Raw genomic sequence first — 21,429 nt, 5'->3', positions numbered from 1 at the left:
TTCATCCCCGATAACACAGCTCCAGACGGATCAGTGACCAAGGCCCTGGCAGAGAACTGGAGTAGATAATGCTCTAACAAATTGGTTTGATAGTGTGTTTGGGAAAGGAAAAAATGTCATGATCACGGTGTTGTGGGCAACTTTCACCTGTGTGACTGTGTTAGTTTTGTGCGGATGTGGTTTGATTCCGTGAGTGAAAGTTCTCATTTCCAGGACTCTGGAGAGATTGATGACTCAACAGATCGTGAGATACGGAACAATTCAAAGCTCTGACCAGTGGGATGAAGAATACAGACTTCCAGGCCTAGGAGAGGGCTCTGTGTCTTTTAATTACGAGGAGCCTCTGTTTGATGAGACCATTTTTGATGTATAGGTTTCCTTGTTTTGATGTTTAAACTGTTTATTTGATGAAGATTATAACAAAAATCCTGATATGAAGAGTTATGATTCTGAAATAGGCCTAGAACAGTCAATGTAATTACATATATTGGTAGCTGTTACTTTGATTTTGGATAACAATAGATATTTCTAATAAAAATCGATGTGTGCTTGTGAGTATAATATTTAGTCAAAGTGTGGATTGTTATGGGATTTTTAGGAATATTGACTAAATTATGTATACAGAACTATAACTGGCAAGAATTCTACCCTGTCTTTCTAGTAGTGTTAAATAATGTTTGTTCATTAGGAAGGGGTTATGTAGCATAGATCTAGGAAGAAAGGAATGCATGTGTGTGCCTAACGAAAACAAAGAGGCTCCTTAACCTATGTTTGAACCGACCCAGCTATAACTCTGGGGAGATAAGATAGGACAGGGAGAGCCCCTCCAGGTTTCCCGTATCTGGGGAGGACTTGAACTGTCAGCTGAGTGGTAAAAAACTGTGGTGAGACTTCAGTAGAAAAAGAGAGAATCCAAATGTTAGTGTGTATGTATCTGCGTAGGTTAGGATGGTATAAAAGGAATGTATCTGTGTGTGGACGAGAGAGCTCTCGCAAATAAATCTGGATCTGATCAATTGTGAGCTGGGAATTCTGTTTCATTTAAGACCAGAACTTTACAACCTCTGGTTATCAGACAGATAAAGATAATTGGAATTTATGAACATTGATTACAAAATTACTGAACACACTTGTTCACTGATTTGAAAGGAAATGACTGGAATAATAAATATGGTAGAAACTCCCACTAGACCAGGGACATGCAGCTTTGATGGGGTGGGGACCACAAAACATCTGAACTCATAATGAGGGGGCTGCAGTGCCTCGCGGGTCTACGTAACCTCATCCATACTCACACATGCAGTCAGAGCCGGCCCTAGCCTTTTGGGGCCCTATGTGGAATTTTGTGTGTGTGTCCCTGATGTTCTACACATTTTGACATGGGGCGGAGAGAAATTTACAGTTTTCCAGCTAATTTCCTGAAATTTTACGCTTTACTATTGGATGGAGAGAAAGGTTTGCAGTTTTTTAAATGATATCTGAGTGAGAGTGGCGACCACGATTAGTACAAGTTTAGATCACTGGCTAGACTATCTTACCAATCTAAACACATATTAGCAGACATGGGCTAATTGAGTGACTATCAGAGACTAACAAAACAAGAGAACAACTGCTGATGCACAACCAAATATTGAAATTGCACCTTGTGTATTCTACTATTCTAACTCTCAAAAGTAAGTTGAAACCCACATTTTTTTCTTTCATTTTTTAAATGTCTACACTGGGCCAGCAGTTGCCCATCTCTGAGTTGGACAATGCCTCTGTGAATCCAATGTTTTTAGATTTGTGGATGAAATTGTGAACGAGTGTACACTTCAGGACGAAGGAGATATTTTTGGGACATACCCATGACTAGGTCAGGGCATGATGTGGCCTAATGAGAGGAGCCATTCAGAACTGAGGGGCAGGACTGAGTTTGGAAACCCTGTTCTAAAGAAGTATACCTTCTAGTGTCCTCACATTATAATCCAGACCTCCAAGACACTTCCATTACTTTGTTTTATTCTTCCCCTCTAATCAGGAGATCGAATTACACCTGCTCTAATGCAAAAAAGTTATGTTTACCAAAACATATACTTTACCTCCCAGCTGCAACCAAGAATGTTTTGCATAGAGAAGGGTAATGCTATTGGTTGACTGGTCCTCACAGTATCCATCCATGTGTATCTAATTTATTTATCCAGTCATGTCTGATCTATTTTCAAAGAATTTGTGTCATTGTCTTTACTGATCCTGTTGACAACATTGATTGTGTTGGAGCCAATGTACAGTACTTTTCCCTTAATTTCAACACTAAATCATTAACTGGTACCTGTACGTCAATGCTGACTCTGTAATAGGTGGAGCGCAGCATAAAACCAACAGACGTCCTAATAATGTGCAGTCTGCTGACACTGGATGACTGGAAACAGCAGAGATGAAGGAGCTATGGGTTATGGTTGTCTTTGCTACAGGTAAGACTTGCTCTATATTGGATTCATTCAGGGTGATTTAAGATGTTCAGATGTATGATGCTGTTAAGTTTGTTTTATAATCAATGATTGATTGATGTTTTGTCTGTTTGCTGCGAGGGATAGCATCAATAAAGACATTGTTTCAGACTTTATTTTTATCCAAACACTATTTAGATGTATCGCTAGGCCATTGTTTACATACTGTGAATAGACTACTGTCAGGTCTCAGATACAGTTGATAACAGAGTAGCCTTTGCTATCAACCGTTTATTGGCAGTGATAATGACTTATTTCTCTCATAAACTACAGTAGAAAACATTTCTACACTGATGCAGACACAATGAAACTGGAACAGCATGGATCATCTGCTCTGATTATAGGAACTGACACTATGTACCCTTGTTCGTGTGCTTTACTGAGTTAATTATCTTTTTTTAAGTCTCTTCATCACAGGGGGATCTCACCATATCATCTGCCATTCCAACCACCATTGATATAACTACCCCAACTACTGATGTCCTTTTAAACCCTGACCCTCCAGCTAGTCCCCCACAAACTACCTACACTCCAACTACCGACACGCCAACTACTTACACTACAACTACTGCTGCCCCTTTAACACCTGACCCTCCAACTACTGACTCTCCAGCTACTGACACTCCAGCAGCCGACAATCCAGCAACCGACAGTCCAGCAACCGGCACTCCAATTGCATACCCTCCAACTACCGAGAATCCAACTACTGACACTCCAGCAACCAACACTCCACCAACCGACCTTAAAACTACTGATCTTCCAACTACCGACTCTTCAACTACCGAATGTCCAACTACTGATACTCCAACTACCGACTTTCCAACTACCGACACTCCAACTATCGATACTCCAACTACCGACTCTCCAACAACCGACACACCAACTACCGGCACGCCAACGACCGACACTCAAGCTACAGTCACTAAAACTACCGACTGTCCAACTACTGACTTGATAACAACCTACACATCAACATCTGACACTACAGCTACTGAAACTCCAGCAACCGACACTAAAACTACTGATCCTCCAACTACCAACCCTCCAACTACCGATATTCTCGCTACCGACCCTCCAGCTTCCGAAATATCATTAAACTACACTGCAAATACCAACTTACCAACTACCCACTCTTCAACTACCGACTTTCCAACAACGGACACTCCAGAAACCGACACACCAGCAACCGACCTACAAGCAACCGACCTTCCAGCAACAGACTTTCCAACTTCCGATACTACAGCTACCAACACTCCAGCAGCCGACACTCCAGCAACCGACACTCCAGCAACCGACACTCCAACTACCAAAACGCCCACTATCGACACTCCAACTACTGAATGTCCACCTACTGACACTCCAATTACCGACTCTCCAACCACCGACACTCCAGCTACAGTCACTAAAACTACCAACTGTCCAACTAACGATTGTCCAACTACCAACTTTCCAACAACTGACACTCCAGCAACCGACACACAAGCAACCGACACTCCAACTACCGAAACGCCAACTGCCAACACTCCAACTACGGAATGTCCAACTACCGACACTCCAATTACCGACTTTCCAACTACCAACACTCCAACTATCGATACTCCAACAACCGACACTCCAACAACCGGCACGCTATCAACCAGCACGCCAACAAACGACACATCAACATCTGACACTACAGCTACCAACCCTCCAGCAACCAACACTCCAGCAACGGACACTCCAACTACCGACGCTCCAACTACTGACACTCCAACTACAGTCACTAAAACTATCAACTCTCCAACTACCGACTGTCCATCTACCGACTGTCCAACTACCGACGGTCCAACTACCGACACTGCAACTACCGACACTCCAACTACCGACACTCCAATTACCGACTTTCCAACTACCAACACTCCAACTATCGATACTCCAACAACCGACACTCCAACAACCGGCACGCTATCAACCAGCACGCCAACAAACGACACATCAACATCTGACACTACAGCTACCAACCCTCCAGCAACCAACACTCCAGCAGCGGACACTCCAACTACTGACACTCCAACTACTGACACTCCAACTACAGTCACTAAAACTATCAACTGTCCAACTACTGACTGTCCAACTACCGACACTCCAACTACCGACTGTCCAACTACCGACACTCCAACTACCGACACTCCAACTACAGACACTCCAATTACCGACACTCCAACAACAGGCACGCTATCAACTGACACGCCAACAACCGACACCTCAACATCTGACACTACAGCTACCAACACTCCAGCAACCAACACTCCAGCAACCAACACTCCAGCAACGGACATTCCAACTACCGACGCTCCAACTACTGACACTCCAACTACTGGCTGTCCAACTACTGACTGTCCAACTACCGACTTCACAACTACCGACACTCCAAATACCGGCACTCTATCAACCGGCACAACGACATCTGACACGCTAACAACCGACATGCCAACAACCGAGACGCCAACTACCGACACTGCAACTACCGACACTCCAACTACCGACACTCCAATTACCGACTTTCCAACTACCAACACTCCAACTATCGATACTCCAACAACCGACACTCCAACAACCGGCACGCTATCAACCAGCACGCCAACAAACGACACATCAACATCTGACACTACAGCTACCAACACTCCAGCAACCAACACTCCAGCAGCGGACACTCCAACTACTGACGCTCCAACTACTGACACTCCAACTACAGTCACTAAAACGATCAACTGTCCAACTACCGACTGTCCAACTACCGACACTCCAACTACCGACACTCCAACTACAGACACTCCAATTACCGACACTCCAACAACAGGCACGCTATCAACCGACACGCCAACAACCGACACGTCAACATCTGACACTACAGCTACCAACACTCCAGCAACCAACACTCCAGCAACCAACACTCCAGCAACGGACATTCCAACTACCGACGCTCCAACTACTGACACTCCAACTACTGGCTGTCCAACTACTGACTGTCCAACTACCGACTTCACAACTACCGACACTCCAAATACCGGCACGCTATCAACCGGCACAACGACATCTGACACGCTAACAACCGACATGCCAACAACCGAGACGCCAACAACTGACATTCCAACTACCGACATTTCAACTACTGAACATACTTCACTTCCATACACAATGGTGTGTGGACTAATTACCACTCTCCCCATCACCTCTCCCACCACCACCTTTCCCACCACCAACTCTCCCACAACTTCTACCACCACCCCCACCACCACCACCACCACCCCCACCACAACCTCTACCACCACCCCCACCATCACCTCTCCCACCAGACCCTCTCCCACCACCATCTCTCCCACCACCCCCACCACCACCTTTCCCACCACCAACTCTCCCACAACTTCTACCACCACCCCCACCACCACCACCCCCACCACAACCTCTACCACCACCCCCACCATCACCTCTCCCACCAGACCCTCTCCCACCATCATCTCTCCCACCACCCCCACCACCAGCTCTCCCACCACCACCTCTACCACACACTCTCCCACCACCTCTCCCACCACCACCTCTCCCACAATTCCCACCACCAACTCTCCCACCACCTCTACCACCACCGCCAACATCATCTCTCCCACCACCACCTCTCCCACAATCCCAACCACCAGCTCTCCCACCACAACCTTTCCCATAATCCCCACCACCACCTCTCCTACAATCCCCACCACCACCTCTCCCACCACCATCACCTCTCCCACCACCATCTCTCCCACCACCTCTCCCACCACCACCTCGACCACCACCCCTCCTCTGGTCTGTATCAACGGTGGTAAGCTACAGAGTCAAGTTTGTATCTGTCCTGATGAGTGGACTGGAGAGACCTGTTCAGATGGTACATTCACAGTACACACCACTACACTACTATCCCTAACCCTGGATCTACCATTCACAGTACACACCACTACACTACTATACCTAACCCTGGATCTCACATTCAGAATGTATATTTCATGTTTGCATGTTGAGATGCTTTTTATGTCGATAGGGAATTTCTGCAATTCAACCAGCAAGGATAGATTCTCCTTCCCAAGAACACCGGTTGGCTGGTTTGCTTATTCAGTAGAGTCATGTGATGAGAAGACAACCACTGGTATGCTACTTTTATTCACCTAAAATGAACCCATTTTATTCACCTGTTACAGTCCTAATTAATGTTTTATTAGGTAAAACAAAACCTTGACTCTCTTTTTGTCTTGTTTCCTCCATCCGGTTTATCAGAAGCCTCAGCAAGATGTTTGAATGACACCGGCTCTCCGATGTTTGGTCCTCCTCACATTCTGCAGTGTGAATTAACCCTCAGTGACATTCAAGGAAATGTAAGTCAATAGGCATATTTTTTATGATCCTGATTCATGACCCGTCTTGATTTAGTGTTCTTCTTTCTTTGGGTCAATTACCTAAACCAACTCAACTACCTCATACCTCACTGCATTGACTTGATACTGGTACTCCCTGTATATAGCTTCGTTATTGGTATTTTATTATGTTACTATTTCCTCAGGTGCTAATTTTGATACTTTTTACCTCTGCATTATTGGGTCGTAAGTGAGCATTTCACAGTAAAGTCTACATCTGCTGTATTTGGCCCCTGTGACAAATCAAATTTGATTTACAGTTATTATCATGAGGAGTCCATCTTACAGTTTGAACACCTGGCTTTCACCTTCAACTCATGTATTCTGTTATTTTACTCTGCTTAACAGTTGATGATGAACATAATTGTTTTATTTCTTGTGTTTTACATTACATTGAATTTGCATGCATTTGCATATAGTTTTGTACTTTTTTGTACTGTCCCCTGTTTGGAATTGAACCCACAACCCTGGCATTGCAAGTGCCTTGCTCTAGTAAAATCAAATGAATACAAATCCTTCTCTGTTCCTATTCAGATCTCCAGCAGTTCAGGTGATTTACTACAGTTAGCCTTCAGTACTCAGATCCTGACCTCCCAACCAGAGCAGCTGTCAGCTGACAACATCACCACAGCAGCTCAGATCGCTAACACACTGCTTAAGTCTGCAAAAATCACAGAGGTATAACATGTTTTGAAATCAAGTCGTGAACTATGACATGTTCTGGAGAGAAACGTGAGGTTGTCACTGCAGTGATTTGAACACGAGGTTCATCCCCTGGTTTTGATCATGATGCAGGACATCGCAGTGGCAGCTATAACTACCATCAGTCAGCTGCTGAATGCCAATAAGGAGAGTACACAGGAGAGAGACGCTGTCCAGAGGTATGTGTGTTTGTGTTTCTGCATACGTTTGATTTTATGTGTGTACGTGTGCCTCTGCGTGTCTGCATGTGCATGTAAACAAATGTTTTTATGTTTCTCTCCCAGCCTCACAGAGACCCTGGAGAAGTTTTCCCTGGACCAGCACAATAATGTGTCCTTGGTGGTTCAGCCCAACCTGGCAGTCCAGTCTGTCCAAGTACCAAGTGACTCAGTAGGGATCCAGTTTACTGCTCTAACTGGTGAGTGAGACTGCTAGTGAACCTGCACACTGTAATTTAAAGGGATAATTTGTATCTGTGTTAAAATACCAGACTGGTTCAAACAAAACAACATTTCAAATGTTTCTCCTCTGTTGGTCAGTAAGGCTTGGTATGGATTACAGACAAATACAGAAGTAACACTATATTGCTCTGCTTTAAATTGCTAAATCAAATGAATCTCATTCTCCAGGAAGTTCTGGCAATTTTGTGGCCAAAAGAATTAATCTCAACATCAATACCTCTGAACTGATAGCTGACAAAGGAGGTTCTACCGATGTCCAGATTGTCATAAAATTCCCTCCAGGTGAGCCAATGTTGGTGTACAAACATAGTGTATAAACTCAAGCTTCAATTTCCTTGTTTAGGTTTCACTGAGAGAACTTAACTGCTCTTTGTGGTCGTCGAAATCAGGTAAGCAGTGTCAGATGATGTATGGATAAGTAAACTAATGATAAGTAATTTGGCTTTCACGATAAGCCTACAAGGCAAGGTCAAGCTGCTCATGTATATAAAGTCCTGATATGAAAAACATTCTCTCTCTCTCAAACACGCTCAATTAAATTCAAAGGGTTTTATTGGCATGGGAAACATATATTTACATTGCCAAAGCTAGTGAAATAGATAATAAACAAAGGTGAAAAAATGAACTGTAAACATTACATTCACAAAAGTTTCAATGGAATAGAGACATTTCAAATGTAATATTATGGCTATGTAGTGTTTTAACGATGTCTCTCTCTCTCTCCACTCAGTTTTACGTAGTAAAAACACAAACTACTCCATTGGTTTTGTGCTCTACCAAAACGACCGGTTCTTCAGGTCCAGGACTTTCAGAGCTTCTTCAGGAACCAGGAGAAGGGTCATCTCTGCTAACCTGGGACAAGTGTCTGGGTTACATGTTGAGATGCTCTTCAAGCCCACAGTAAGATTTATCTTGGAATCAGTAAACACATAGTGGTCCAAATTCTCTGGGACACATAATGGGAGGTTATCCATTATGTAAGTCAGGGGTTAGGCAGCACAGTTCCTGGAGTGCCGCAGGTATTACAGGATGTTGTTCCAACTAGGCACTTCATCTGACCAACTGAGCTATTTGTTCAGTTCAGTGATTGCCTAAAGTCAGCACACCTGGTCTTCCAGGTCATTTAAATCCTAGAACAGGATGTGCCTGTGGCCCTCCAGGACCAGGGTTGCCTACCCTTGATCTAAGATATCCATTGACGCTTATCAGCCATAAGGAACAAGGAAGCATATTTTGGCCAGTGAACAAGGAAGCACATGTTGTATTGTATATAATATGATGTATAAAATATCAACAAAAAAAATCTCACATGTGCTTAATGACCTGTTATACTTCACAATGTCCTTTATGATTATTATTTTTAAATTAAGAATACTGTGAATGCATGTGTTTTTCTGAAGGATTTTCAGTGAGTTTGTTTCTGTTCTCACTTCTCAGGCTGTTCCCAACGCCTCCCTCTATGACTTTGCCTGCGTGTCATGGAACTACACGTTGAAAGACTGGAGCACCTTTGGCTGCTCCAAAGTCAACCACTCAGAAGACGGCCTGCGATGTTTCTGTAATCACACCACTAACTTTGCTGTGCTGATGGTGAGTAGCTAGCTGCCTTCATCTCCCTTTTACTAACCACACTCTGACATATCTTTTACATCATTAGCAGGATCCAGACACATGAGGGCAATGACTTTCTATATGACTGTGACAGAAACATATTGTTTATGTTCTTTCTACAGTCATACAGGAAGGATTTTAAATACGCTGAAGCGCTAAACTGGATCACCATATTGGGATGCTCCATGTCCATCATAGGGTTGAGTTTAACAATAACATTCCAGATCGCAACCAGGTAAGATCCTACAGGGTTCCAGAACCAATTCAAAATATACAGTAACATTCCAGATCGTGACCCGGTAAGATCCTACAGGGTTCCAGAACCAATTCAAAATATACAGTAACATTCCAGATCGTGACCCGGTAAGATCCTACAGGGTTCCAGAACCAATTCAAAATATACAGTAACATTCCAGATCGTGACCCGGTAAGATCCTACAGGGTTCCAGAACCAATTCAAAATATACAGTAACATTCCAGATTGTGACCCGGTAAGATCCTACAGGGTTCCAGAACCAATTCAAAATATACAGTAACATTCCAGATCGTGACCCGGTAAGATCCTACAGGGTTCCAGAACCAATTCAAAATATACAGTAACATTCCAGATCGTGACCCGGTAAGATCCTACAGGGTTCCAGAACCAATTCAAAATATACAGTAACATTCCAGATCGTGACCCGGTAAGATCCTACAGGGTTCCAGAACCAATTCAAAATATACAGTAACATTCCAGATCGTGACCCGGTAAGATCCTACAGGGTTCCAGAACCAATTCAAAATATACAGTAACATTCCAGATCGTGACCCGGTAAGATCCTATAGGGTTCCAGAACCAATTCAAAATATTTGGTGCTTCTCAACCGTGTAAAGAAGCCCTTTGTCTGATCCAAGAGGACTTGATAGGTGAAATATTTAAAACCCACTATTAATGAACCAACACATCCATAACTACACATATAACTTCCCTAACATAGTGTTGTCTATCACTTATCCCCAGGAAATCACGCAAAACCAACCCAACTGTCCTCTTAGTGAGTGTCTGCGTGTGTCTCCTGATCTTCACCCTGCTCTTCATGTTGGGAGTGGACAACCCTCATAAACAGCTGGACAAACCTGAAATACTCGAGGACAACGTTCTCCCCCCCTCCGACACACACACAGAGCAGGACAGAGGGCCCTGTACTGCAGTGGCGGTCCTGCTGCAGTACTTCCTGTTGGGGACATTCACCTGGAACACGCTGTTCGCCACACATGTCTTCCTGATGATCAGAAACAGCCTGGCCACCAGCCCGTCACACTTCACAGCCTATACCGTGGCCATCGGATGGGGTAGGACAGCATGGAGAAAAATACATTATTTTGTTGTTTCAGAAGCTATGGCTGGCATTAGCCCTGGGCTCCTTGAACCAAAACTAATGCTAGGTGATATTTTCAGGCTCTAGTTAGCCTGAAATAGAACTTAAAAGCAACTTGTATAGAGGATGTATGTGTAGTGTATATTTCTGCATGCAAATCTACCAGGAAATAACAACATCATTCTCTGTCTTTTAGGACTGCCTGCGGTTGTGGTGGCCCTCACCTTAGGAATTAGTTACAGAGTGGATGATCCACTGGGTTACAGGCAGGAGGAATTGTGAGTCAATAGTGTACTACACTACTACTGTACTACTTCTCTGTACTGGATTGTACTATACTATACTGTACTATACTATACTGAACTGCACTATACTACTTCTGTATTACTTCACTGTACTGTACTATACTACCACAGCTACACCTGAGTACTGTTTTGTGCTGTACATCAAATTTCTTTCTCTGTGGTTATTACAGAATAGGTTCAATTTGAATTAAAGTGGGGCAATTGATTATCCCTGTCAGTTTTTGTATACATGTTTATTATGCATGTGAATAATTGGCAATATTAAAAGTAAAAAAATATAGATAGAGTATATTATGAATGATCAATTTTTCTCCATAGTTTCTTGTTTACTTATGCTACACACCAGGTTTGTTTAAAACCACGTTCTTCAAATAACAGGCATTCTGTTTTGTCTGTCATAGAGTCCCACTCTAACTCATTCATTTGACCTCTCAGTTGCTGGCTTGCAGCCCTCGATCCAAAGGGGAACTTTGATTTCAAGCTGCCAATGTTTTGGGGGTTCCTGATACCTGTGGCATTCATGCTTATCTTCAACACAGTGATGTTGGTATATTTTGCAGTTACAACAGGCAAGACCAACCCACATTTAACCAGGTAACATTAATGGGGGCATGAGGTAGAAAGTTGGAGTCACAAAGATCCGTCTTGATTTAAATGCCTACTAACAAGCTTGTTAAGTTTAAATTGTCTTTCAATGAAAAGCCTATTATAAATTATTTATTTATTATTAGTTATTAGGAACCAAATCACAATTGAATAAGCACTGTGCTCTAACCCACTCACCCACTGGAAGTCAAATGTTATTCTACCACAGCATTACAGCAGTCTATTACAGCAGTCTATTACAGCAGTCTATTACAGCAGTCTATTACAGCAGTCTATTACAGCAATCTATTACAGCAGTCTATTACAGCAGTCTATTACAGCAGTATATTACAGCAGTCTATTACAGCAGTCTATTACAGCACTCTATTACAGCAGTCTATTACAGCAGTCTATTACAGCAGTCTATTACAGCAGTCTATTACAGCAGTCTATTACAGCACTCTATTACAGCAGTCTATTACAGCAGTCTATTACAGCACTCTATTACAGCACTCTATTACAGCACTCTATTACAGCAGTCTATTACAGCACTCTATTACAGCAGCCTATTACAGCAGTCTATTACAGCACTCTATTACAGCACTCTATTACAGCACTCTATTACAGCAGTCTATTACAGCAGTCTATTACAGCACTCTATTACAGCAGTCTATTACAGCAGTCTATTACAGCACTCTATTACAGCACTCTATTACAGCACTCTATTACAGCACTCTATTACAGCACTCTATTACAGCAGTCTATTACAGCAGTCTATTACAGCACTCTATTACAGCACTCTATTACAGCAGTCTATTACAGCAGTCTATTACAGCACTCTATTACAGCAGTCTATTACAGCAGTCTATTACAGCACTCTATTACAGCACTCTATTACAGCACTCTATTACAGCAGTCTATTACAGCACTCTATTACAGCACTCTATTACAGCAGTCTATTACAGCAGTCTATTACAGCAGTCTATTACAGCACTCTATTACAGCACTCTATTACAGCACTCTATTACAGCACTCTATTACAGCACTCTATTACAGCAGTCTATTACAGCAGTCTATTACAGCAGTCTATTACAGCAGTCTATTACAGCACTCTATTACAGCAGTCTATTACAGCACTCTATTACAGCAGTCTATTACAGCAGTCTATTACAGCAGTCTATTACAGCAGTCTATTACAGCAGTCTATTACAGCACTCTATTACAGCAGTCTATTACAGCAGTCTATTACAGCACTCTATTACAGCACTCTATTACAGCAGTCTATTACAGCAGTCTATTACAGCAGTCTATTACAGCACTCTATTACAGCAGTCTATTACAGCACTCTATTACAGCAGTCTATTACAGCAGTCTATTACAGCACTCTATTACAGCAATCTAACTATGTTGGTTATGTTTCCCAGTACAAGACACACATCGATGAAGAAGAAGTTCCTCAGTAGCTTCTCTCTGGCTGTGGGGCTCGGTCTCTCCTGGATCCTGGGCTATCTGTTGCTCATTACACAGAACCAGACCATGTACACCATACTCAACATCTCCTTCTGTGTACTCACCACCACTCAGGTAGTAAACGTATGCACTCACTACTGTAAGTCTGCTAAATGACTCAAATGTAAACTAGAAATATAAGTGTCTATTGTACCACAGAACCAGGCATGATTTACAATTGGACACAAACTAAACATAAATAAATTGAGCTGCTCCTTATGGAAACACTACATTTTGTTTGTCCTTGTGTGTTCCTGAAATTACTTGATAACTTCTTTGTGTTTTTGCTTTGTCTCCACAGGGCTTGCAGATTTTCATTTTGTTCACAGCAAGAACAGCAATTTTCAAGAAAAAGATGTCAAGTGCTTTGAAATCTGTCTCTAATGTTGGGATCCCTCTTCACACTAGGAAGTTCAGTCTATGGCGAGGCGAGCACAGTGATAAAGTAGAATCATTCACACATCTGGACACTGATCTGTCATTTCCACCTTGGTCCTCACAGACATCTAGCTGATGGGCTGTAAGTTCAACCTCTGTTGTAAAATATCTCATATACATCCACTATTGTCCTATAATATACAGTATAATGCACACAACATTTTGACCTGTTGTAAAATATGTCATATACCTCCACTATTGTCCTATAATATACAGTATAATACACACAACATTTTGACCTGTTGTAAAATATCTCATATACCTCCACTATTGTCCTATAATATACAGTATAATACACACAACATTTTGACCTGTTGTAAAATATCTCATATACCTCCACTATTGTCCTATAATATACAGTATAATACACACAACATTTTGACCTGTTGTAAAATATCTCATATACCTCCACTATTGTCCTATAATATACAGTATAATACACACAACATTTTGACCTGTTGTAAAATATCTCATATACCTCCACAATTGTCCTATAATATACAGTATAATACACACAACATTTTGACCTGTTGTAAAATATCTCATATACCTCCACAATTGTCCTATAATATACAGTATAATACACACAACATTTTGACCTGTTGTAAAATATCTCATATACCTCCACTATTGTCATATAATATACAGTATAATCCACACAACATTTTGACCTGTTGTAAAATATCTCATATACCTCCACTATTGTCCTATAATATACAGTATAATACGCACAACATTTTGACCTGTTGTAAAATATCTCATATACCTCCACTATTGTCATATAATATACAGTATAATACACACAACATTTTGACCTGTTGTAAAATATCTCATATACCTCCACTATTGTCATATAATATACAGTATAATACACACAACATTTTGACCTGTTGTAAAATATCTCATATACCTCCACTATTGTCCTATAATATACAGTATAATACACACAACATTTTGACCTGTTGTAAAATATGTCATATACCTCCACTATTGTCCTATAATATACAGTATAATACACACAACATTTTGACCCGTTGTAAAATATCTCATATACCTCCACTATTGTCCTATAATATACAGTATAATACACACAACATTTTGACCTGTTGTAAAATATCTCATATACCTCCACTATTGTCATATAATATACAGTATAATACACACAACATTTTGACCTGTTGTAAAATATCTCATATACCTCCACTATTGTCCTATAATATACAGTATATTACACACAACATTTTGACCTGTTGTAAAATATGTCATATACCTCCACTATTGTCCTATAATATACAGTATAATACACACAACATTTTGACCTGTTGTAAAATATCTCATATACCTCCACTATTGTCATATAATATACAGTATAATACACACAACATTTTGACCTGTTGTAAAATATGTCATATACCTCCACTATTGTCCTATAATATACAGTATAATACACACAACATTTTGACCTGTTGTAAAATATCTCATATACCTCCACTATTGTCCTATAATATACAGTATAATACACACAACATTTTGACCTGTTGTAAAATATCTCATATACCTCCACTATTGTCCTATAATATACAGTATAATACACACAACATTTTGACCTGTTGTAAAATATCTCATATACCTCCACTATTGTCCTATAATATACAGTATAATACACACAACATTTGACCTGTTGTAAAATATGTCATATACCTCCACTATTGTCCTATAATATACAGTATAATACACACAACATTTTGACCTGTTGTAAAATATCTCATATACCTCCACTATTGTCCTATAATATACAGTATAATACACACAACATTTTGACCTGTTGTAAAATATGTCATATACCTCCACTATTGTCCTATAATAGACAGTATAATACACACAACATTTTGTATCAACGTATATTCACTGTGAATTCCCTCAGAAGTTGTGTTGTCCAATGATTTTTTGCATAAATACCGTATATCCTGAACATTTGTTCTTTATAAAATGTTACTTTTTTAAATAAATCTTTAATCATTCTCTTTTAAGCGGATGTTTGAAGTTATTCAAATTGAAAAAAAACACTATTTTACACAATATCTCCGAAAATAGATTTAGACAGTGTAGCCCAGGGGTGTCAAACAAGTGTTCCCCTCAGGCCACATTTGGTCATTAGCGAGGTCAGATGGGACGCACTTAAAATTGATTAAGAAGCTTCTACTCCATCGGCCTGTACAGCACAGGAAGCAAGCTGCAGCTGCCAGTTACATCTGTGGTAGAGGACTACAAGGCAACAAAAGCACGCCAGCCTATGATGCTGCGGGACAGCAAGGATGAGAGGGTTCGACAGGCAGAGATCGTGGTCAGTGGTCACAAGTGGTCAACCAGCGCAGCGCTCACAGAGGCGGGTCTGGGATGCACAACCATGTCAAGCTGGAAGAAAGCAGATCCAAAGGAGTGATGTGGTGCAGAGGGAGGTCTGAAAGGCTGAGGAAGAAAACAGGGAGGTATGAAACACTGAGGAAGAAAGCAAGCGTGTCAGAGGGAGGTCTGAAAGGCTGAGGAAGAAAACAGGGAGGTATGAAACACTGAGGAAGAAAGCAAGCATGTCAGAGGGAGGTCTAAAAGGTTGAGGAGGAAAGCAGGCATGTCAGAGGGAGGTCTGAAAGGCTGAGGAAGAAAACAGGGAGGTATGAAACACTGAGGAAGAAAGCAGGCATGTCAGAGGGAGGTATGAAACACTGAGGAAGAAAGCAGGCATGTCAGAGGGAGGTCTGAAAGGTTGAGGAAGAAAGCAGGCATGTCAGAGGGAGGTCTGAAAGGTTGCGGAAGAAAGCAGGCATGTCAGAGTCGTGAAAAAACACAGCAGCTGGACATGCTGGGGGACATGCTGGACATGCTGGACATGCTGGGGGACATGCTGGACATGCTGGACATGCTGGACATGCTGGACATGCTGGACATGCTGGACATGCTGGGGGACATGCTGGGGGACATGCTGGGGGACATGCTGGACATGCTGGGGGACATGCTGGACATGCTGGGGGACATGCTGGGGGACATGCTGGACATGCTGGGGGACATGCTGGACATGCTGGACATGCTCGGGGACAAGCTGGACATGCTGGGGGATATGCTGGACATGCTGGGGGACATTCTGGACATGTTTGGGGACATGCTAGACATGCTGGGGAACATGCTGGACATGCTGGACATGCTTTGGGGACATGCTGGGGGACATGCTGGGGGACATGCTGGGGGATATGCTGGGGGACATGCTGGACATGCTGGGGGACATGCTGGACATGCTCTGGGACATGCTGGGCATGCTGGGGGATATGCTGGACATGCTGGGGGACATGCTGGACATGCTGGGGGACATGCTGGACATGCTGGACATGCTGGGGGACATTCTGGACATGCTGGACATGCTGGGGGATATGCTGGACATGCTGGACATGCTGGGGGACATGCTGGACATGATGGACATGCTGGGGAACATGCTGGACATGTTGGACATGCTGGGGGACATGCTGGACATGCTGGACATGCTGGGGGACATGTTGGACATGCTGGACATGCTGGGGGACATGCTGGGGGACATACTGGACATGCTGGACATGCTGGGGGACATGCTGGGGGACATGCTGGACGTGCTGGACATGCTGGGGGACATGCTGGACATGCTGGACATGCTGGGGGACATGCTGGGGGACATGCTGGGGGACATGCTGGACATGTTGGGGGAACGGTGTGATGGTGTTTGGGTACTTTGCTGGTGACACTGTCTGTGATTTACTTATAATTCAAGGGACACTGATAAGAGAATTATGTTCTCCAGGTACATCACCCAATTGAATTATTTTACTCTCAGTCTGTAAACCAGAATTTGTAAGCTAAATGGTCGAAAAGGTTTATTCACGGAAAGTTCTGAAGTCAAGAATAGAAATCAATTCATTTTATACTGACTTCTCACGCCCACACATACACACAAACATACACACACACACACGAAAATATGCACACACATGTCCTGCTACGCACACACTGTCTGTCTCACTTCCCAGCCGACAGAGATAGTGACTTTGTCCTTATGACGTACTCCCCGTTCTCTCCCAAATCTCCAGTCAGGTCGGCACCAAGCTCAGACAGTCTGTGTTTAAAATACCATAAAGGCACATTGTTTTACCCTAATTCTGACTCGGACTACACATTTATTGATTATGATTTCATACATTCTAATCAATTCCATACAATTATATGTTTCAGGGTGGAATATTCTAATCATTCAATTAACAGACAATTCTCACCTATCAGACACTTATCCATCATGGCTACCACAGCATTCTGCAGCGATACGCCATCCCATCTGATTTCCGCTTAGTGGGATTATCATTTGTTTTTCAACAGGACAATGACGCAACACACCTCCAGCCTTTGTAAGGGCTATTAGATGATCTGGCCTCCCGACCTCATCCCGATTGAGATGATTTGGGATGAGTTGGACCGCAGAGTGAAGGAAAAGCAACCGACAAGTGCTCAGCGTATGTGGGATGTCGTGTCTGGACTATTATTTATATCAAATCAGTTCTCTAGGTTTAATTAACCAAGGCAAGGTGACTTGAAACATGACCGAATACAAACTGTGTAGCTATTCCCTCCGCAAGGCAATCAAACAAGCTAAGTGTCAGTATAGAGACAAAGTAGAGTCGCAATTCAATGACTCAGACACAAGAGGTATGTTGCAGGGTCGTCAGTCAATCACGGATTACGAAAAGAAAACCAGCCCCGTCGCGGACCAGGATGGCTTGCTCCCAGACAGACTGAACAACTTCTTTGCTCGCTTTGAGGACAATACAGTGCCACTGACACGGCCCGCTACCAAAACCGGCGGACTCTCCTTCACTGCAGCCAATGTGAGTAAAACATTTAAACATGTTAACCCTCGCAAGGCTGAAGGCCCAGACGGCATCCCCAGCCGCGTCCTCAGAGTATGCGCAGACCAGCTGGCTGGTGTGTTTACGGACATGTTCAATCAATCCTTATCCCAGTCTGCTGTCCGCACATGCTTCAAGAGCGCCACCATTGTTCCTGTTCCCAAGAAAGCTAAGGTAACTGAGCTAAACGACTACCGCCCCGTAGCACTCACTTCCGTCATCATGAAGTGCTTTAAGAGACTATTCAAGGAACATATCACCTCCACCCTACCTGACACCCTAGACCCACTCCAATTTGCTTGCCGCCCCAATAGGTTCACAGACAACGCAAGCGCAACCACACTGCACACTGCCCTAACCCATCTGGACAAGAGGAATACCTATGTGAGAATGCTGTTCATCGACGATAGCTCAGCATTTAACACCATAGTACCCTCCAAACTCGTCATCAAGCTAGAAACCCTGTATCACCGCCTGGTACGGCAACTGCTCCGCCCACAACCGTAAGGCTCTCCAGAGGGTAGTGAGGTCTGCACAATGCATCACCGGGGGCAAACTACCTGCCCTCCAGGACACCTACACCACCCGATGTCACAGGAAGGCCATAAAGATCATCAAGGACAACAACCACCCGAGCCACTGCCTGTTCACCCTGCTATCATCCAGAAGGAGAGGTCGGTACAGGTGCATCAAAGCAGAGACAGAGAGACTGAAAAACAGCCTCTATCGCAAGGCCATCATACTGTTTAACAGCCACCACCAACATTGAGTGGCTGCTGCCATCATACTGCCTCAACTCCAGCCACTTTAATAATGGAAAAATTGATGTAAAAATGTATAGCCACTTTAAACAATGCCACTTAATATAATGTTTACATATCCTACATTACTCATCTCATATGTATATACTGTACTCTATACCATCTACTGCATCTTGCCATCTTTATGTAATACATGTATCACTAGCCACTTTAAACAATGCCACTTGTATATGTTACATAGTCTACATTACTCATCTCATATGTATATACTGTACTCAATACCATCTACTGCAACTTGCCTATGCCGTTCTGTACCACACTTATTCATATATTTTTATGTACATATTCTTCATCCCTTTACACTTGTGTGTATAAGGCAGTTGTTGTGAAATTGTTAGGTTAGATTACTCGTTGGTTATTACTGCATTGTCGGAACTAGAAGCACAAGCATTTCGCTACACTCGCATTAACATCTGCTAACCATGTGTATGTGACAAATAAAATTTGATTTGATTTGATTTATTACGTGATTAAACTAATCATGTAAACATGAATTAACTAGGAAGTCGGGGCACCACGGAAAATGTTGAGATTTACAGTCATAATTTTCCGAATATAACTGTTCAGATATTTTAATATCTAATCAATTCCAGTCTATCAATTAGTTATTATTTCCTCCTCAGTTCTCATTTCTGAACGTCGCAAACCCTTGTATATCTGCACAAACTCTAGTCTAAATCATGAATCAGCGACATACAAATTGGCTTAATTATTTATTCACTAACTAACTAAATAATCACACAGAATTACATAACAAACAAACAGTAGATACTTGGGTTACCACATTATACAAAGAACATGTCCCTAGTGGACAAAGCCGATATGACGGCTTCAAAGACAAAGAAAAGGGGTGGGGACTGAGAAAGAGCGGGAAAGACTAAATGGTTTCACTACACTCAGATAATAATTATATTAATGGAAATGCTAATCCTTTGCACATGAACGGCCGCTCATTCCAGAATAATTGCAATGTATATATTAATGCCCGTATGTCATTGTTGTCTTCTCTGTTGGAATCGCTTGTCCGTCTGCTGGTGAGTCAGTTCATCAGAGAGTCTCTGGTTAACTTCCCCAGAAGTCACAATGTCCTTTGTGGTTGTAGCTTTCTCCGTGGCTCTGGATAGTGTCTGTTGTAATGGATGCGTCAGGCTTGTTCTTAGAATAGATGTTTCGGTTGTTGTCTGTATTCTCGTACTAGACTTACAGAATTTCTAGCTACAGACTAGTAATTATATGTCTATGATTTGTTCTTATTCTGTAGTGATCAATAGTTTCAGAGTTTAACCATTTCCAGCCGTGTAGCCAAAACTACAGCTGTATGGTCCCATGGCCTATAGAATTGTAGCCATTCCAACGTGGGGACTATGTCCCGGCATTCTTTGACTTCATGTATATTTTGCAGGAAGTTGGGCTGGGCTCACGGGTCTGGGCTCACGGGGGTGTGGCCACTGACTGACTAGTTAAAACTTTATAACTAAACAAGTATCTCGTTTAGGAGGCCAACATGACATTACATCTTCTCACAAATAGTTCCATATTCAATCATATATTTTACACAATATTCAGGTAGAAAACTAGTAACTGAGAAATGTACACTTCCAAAGCAACCTTAATTCTGTGCTACTGTACTTCCTGATGTTGTGACACTGATCATTATTTGAGTTGTTTGTTTCTATGTTTTGCTTGGTCAGGGTGTGATATGAGTGGGCATTCTATGTTGCATGTCTAGTTAGTCTGTTTCTATGTGTTTTGGCCTGATATGGTTCTCAATCAGTGGCAGGTGTTTGTCGTTGTCTCTGATTGGGAACCA

The 21,429-nt window shown here is 42.4% G+C and overlaps 1 protein-coding gene across 1 annotated transcript; it reads left to right on the top strand.

The window, feature by feature from the left end:
* Positions 1 to 2,416: 2,416 nt before the first annotated feature.
* On the top strand, positions 2,417 to 13,955 carry LOC139414075 (adhesion G-protein coupled receptor G7-like). Its single transcript, XM_071161958.1, has 18 exons — positions 2,417 to 2,453; positions 2,893 to 2,997; positions 4,669 to 4,705; positions 6,200 to 6,387; positions 6,541 to 6,645; positions 6,762 to 6,871; positions 7,445 to 7,588; positions 7,706 to 7,791; positions 7,897 to 8,030; positions 8,242 to 8,355; positions 8,804 to 8,973; positions 9,511 to 9,663; positions 9,807 to 9,919; positions 10,685 to 11,016; positions 11,239 to 11,320; positions 11,783 to 11,941; positions 13,357 to 13,516; positions 13,743 to 13,955. Exons 1-18 carry the CDS (start codon positions 2,417 to 2,419, stop codon positions 13,953 to 13,955), a joined length of 2,442 nt encoding a protein of 813 aa, XP_071018059.1.
* Positions 13,956 to 21,429: the final 7,474 nt, after the last annotated feature.

This window comes from Oncorhynchus clarkii, chromosome 7, assembly GCF_045791955.1.
Source record: "Oncorhynchus clarkii lewisi isolate Uvic-CL-2024 chromosome 7, UVic_Ocla_1.0, whole genome shotgun sequence".
NCBI classification, from domain to species: Eukaryota; Metazoa; Chordata; class Actinopteri; order Salmoniformes; family Salmonidae; genus Oncorhynchus; species Oncorhynchus clarkii.
The sequence above is the reverse complement of the archived record's forward strand: the minus strand, read 5'-3'. Positions and strand labels throughout refer to the sequence as shown.

What these genes read in the sequence shown, in the direction of transcription:
- LOC139414075 (XM_071161958.1), top strand. Translation starts at nt 2,417, where the DNA reads ATGAAGGAGCTATGGGTTATGGTTGTCTTTGCTACAG. An exon ending in TATGGTTGTCTTTGCTACAG is followed by an intron (nt 2,454 to 2,892) that starts GTAAGACTTGCT and finishes TCTTTTTTTAAG; the next exon opens with TCTCTTCATCACAGGGGGAT. An exon ending in GTGTACTCACCACCACTCAG is followed by an intron (nt 13,517 to 13,742) that starts GTAGTAAACGTA and finishes TTGTCTCCACAG; the next exon opens with GGCTTGCAGATTTTCATTTT.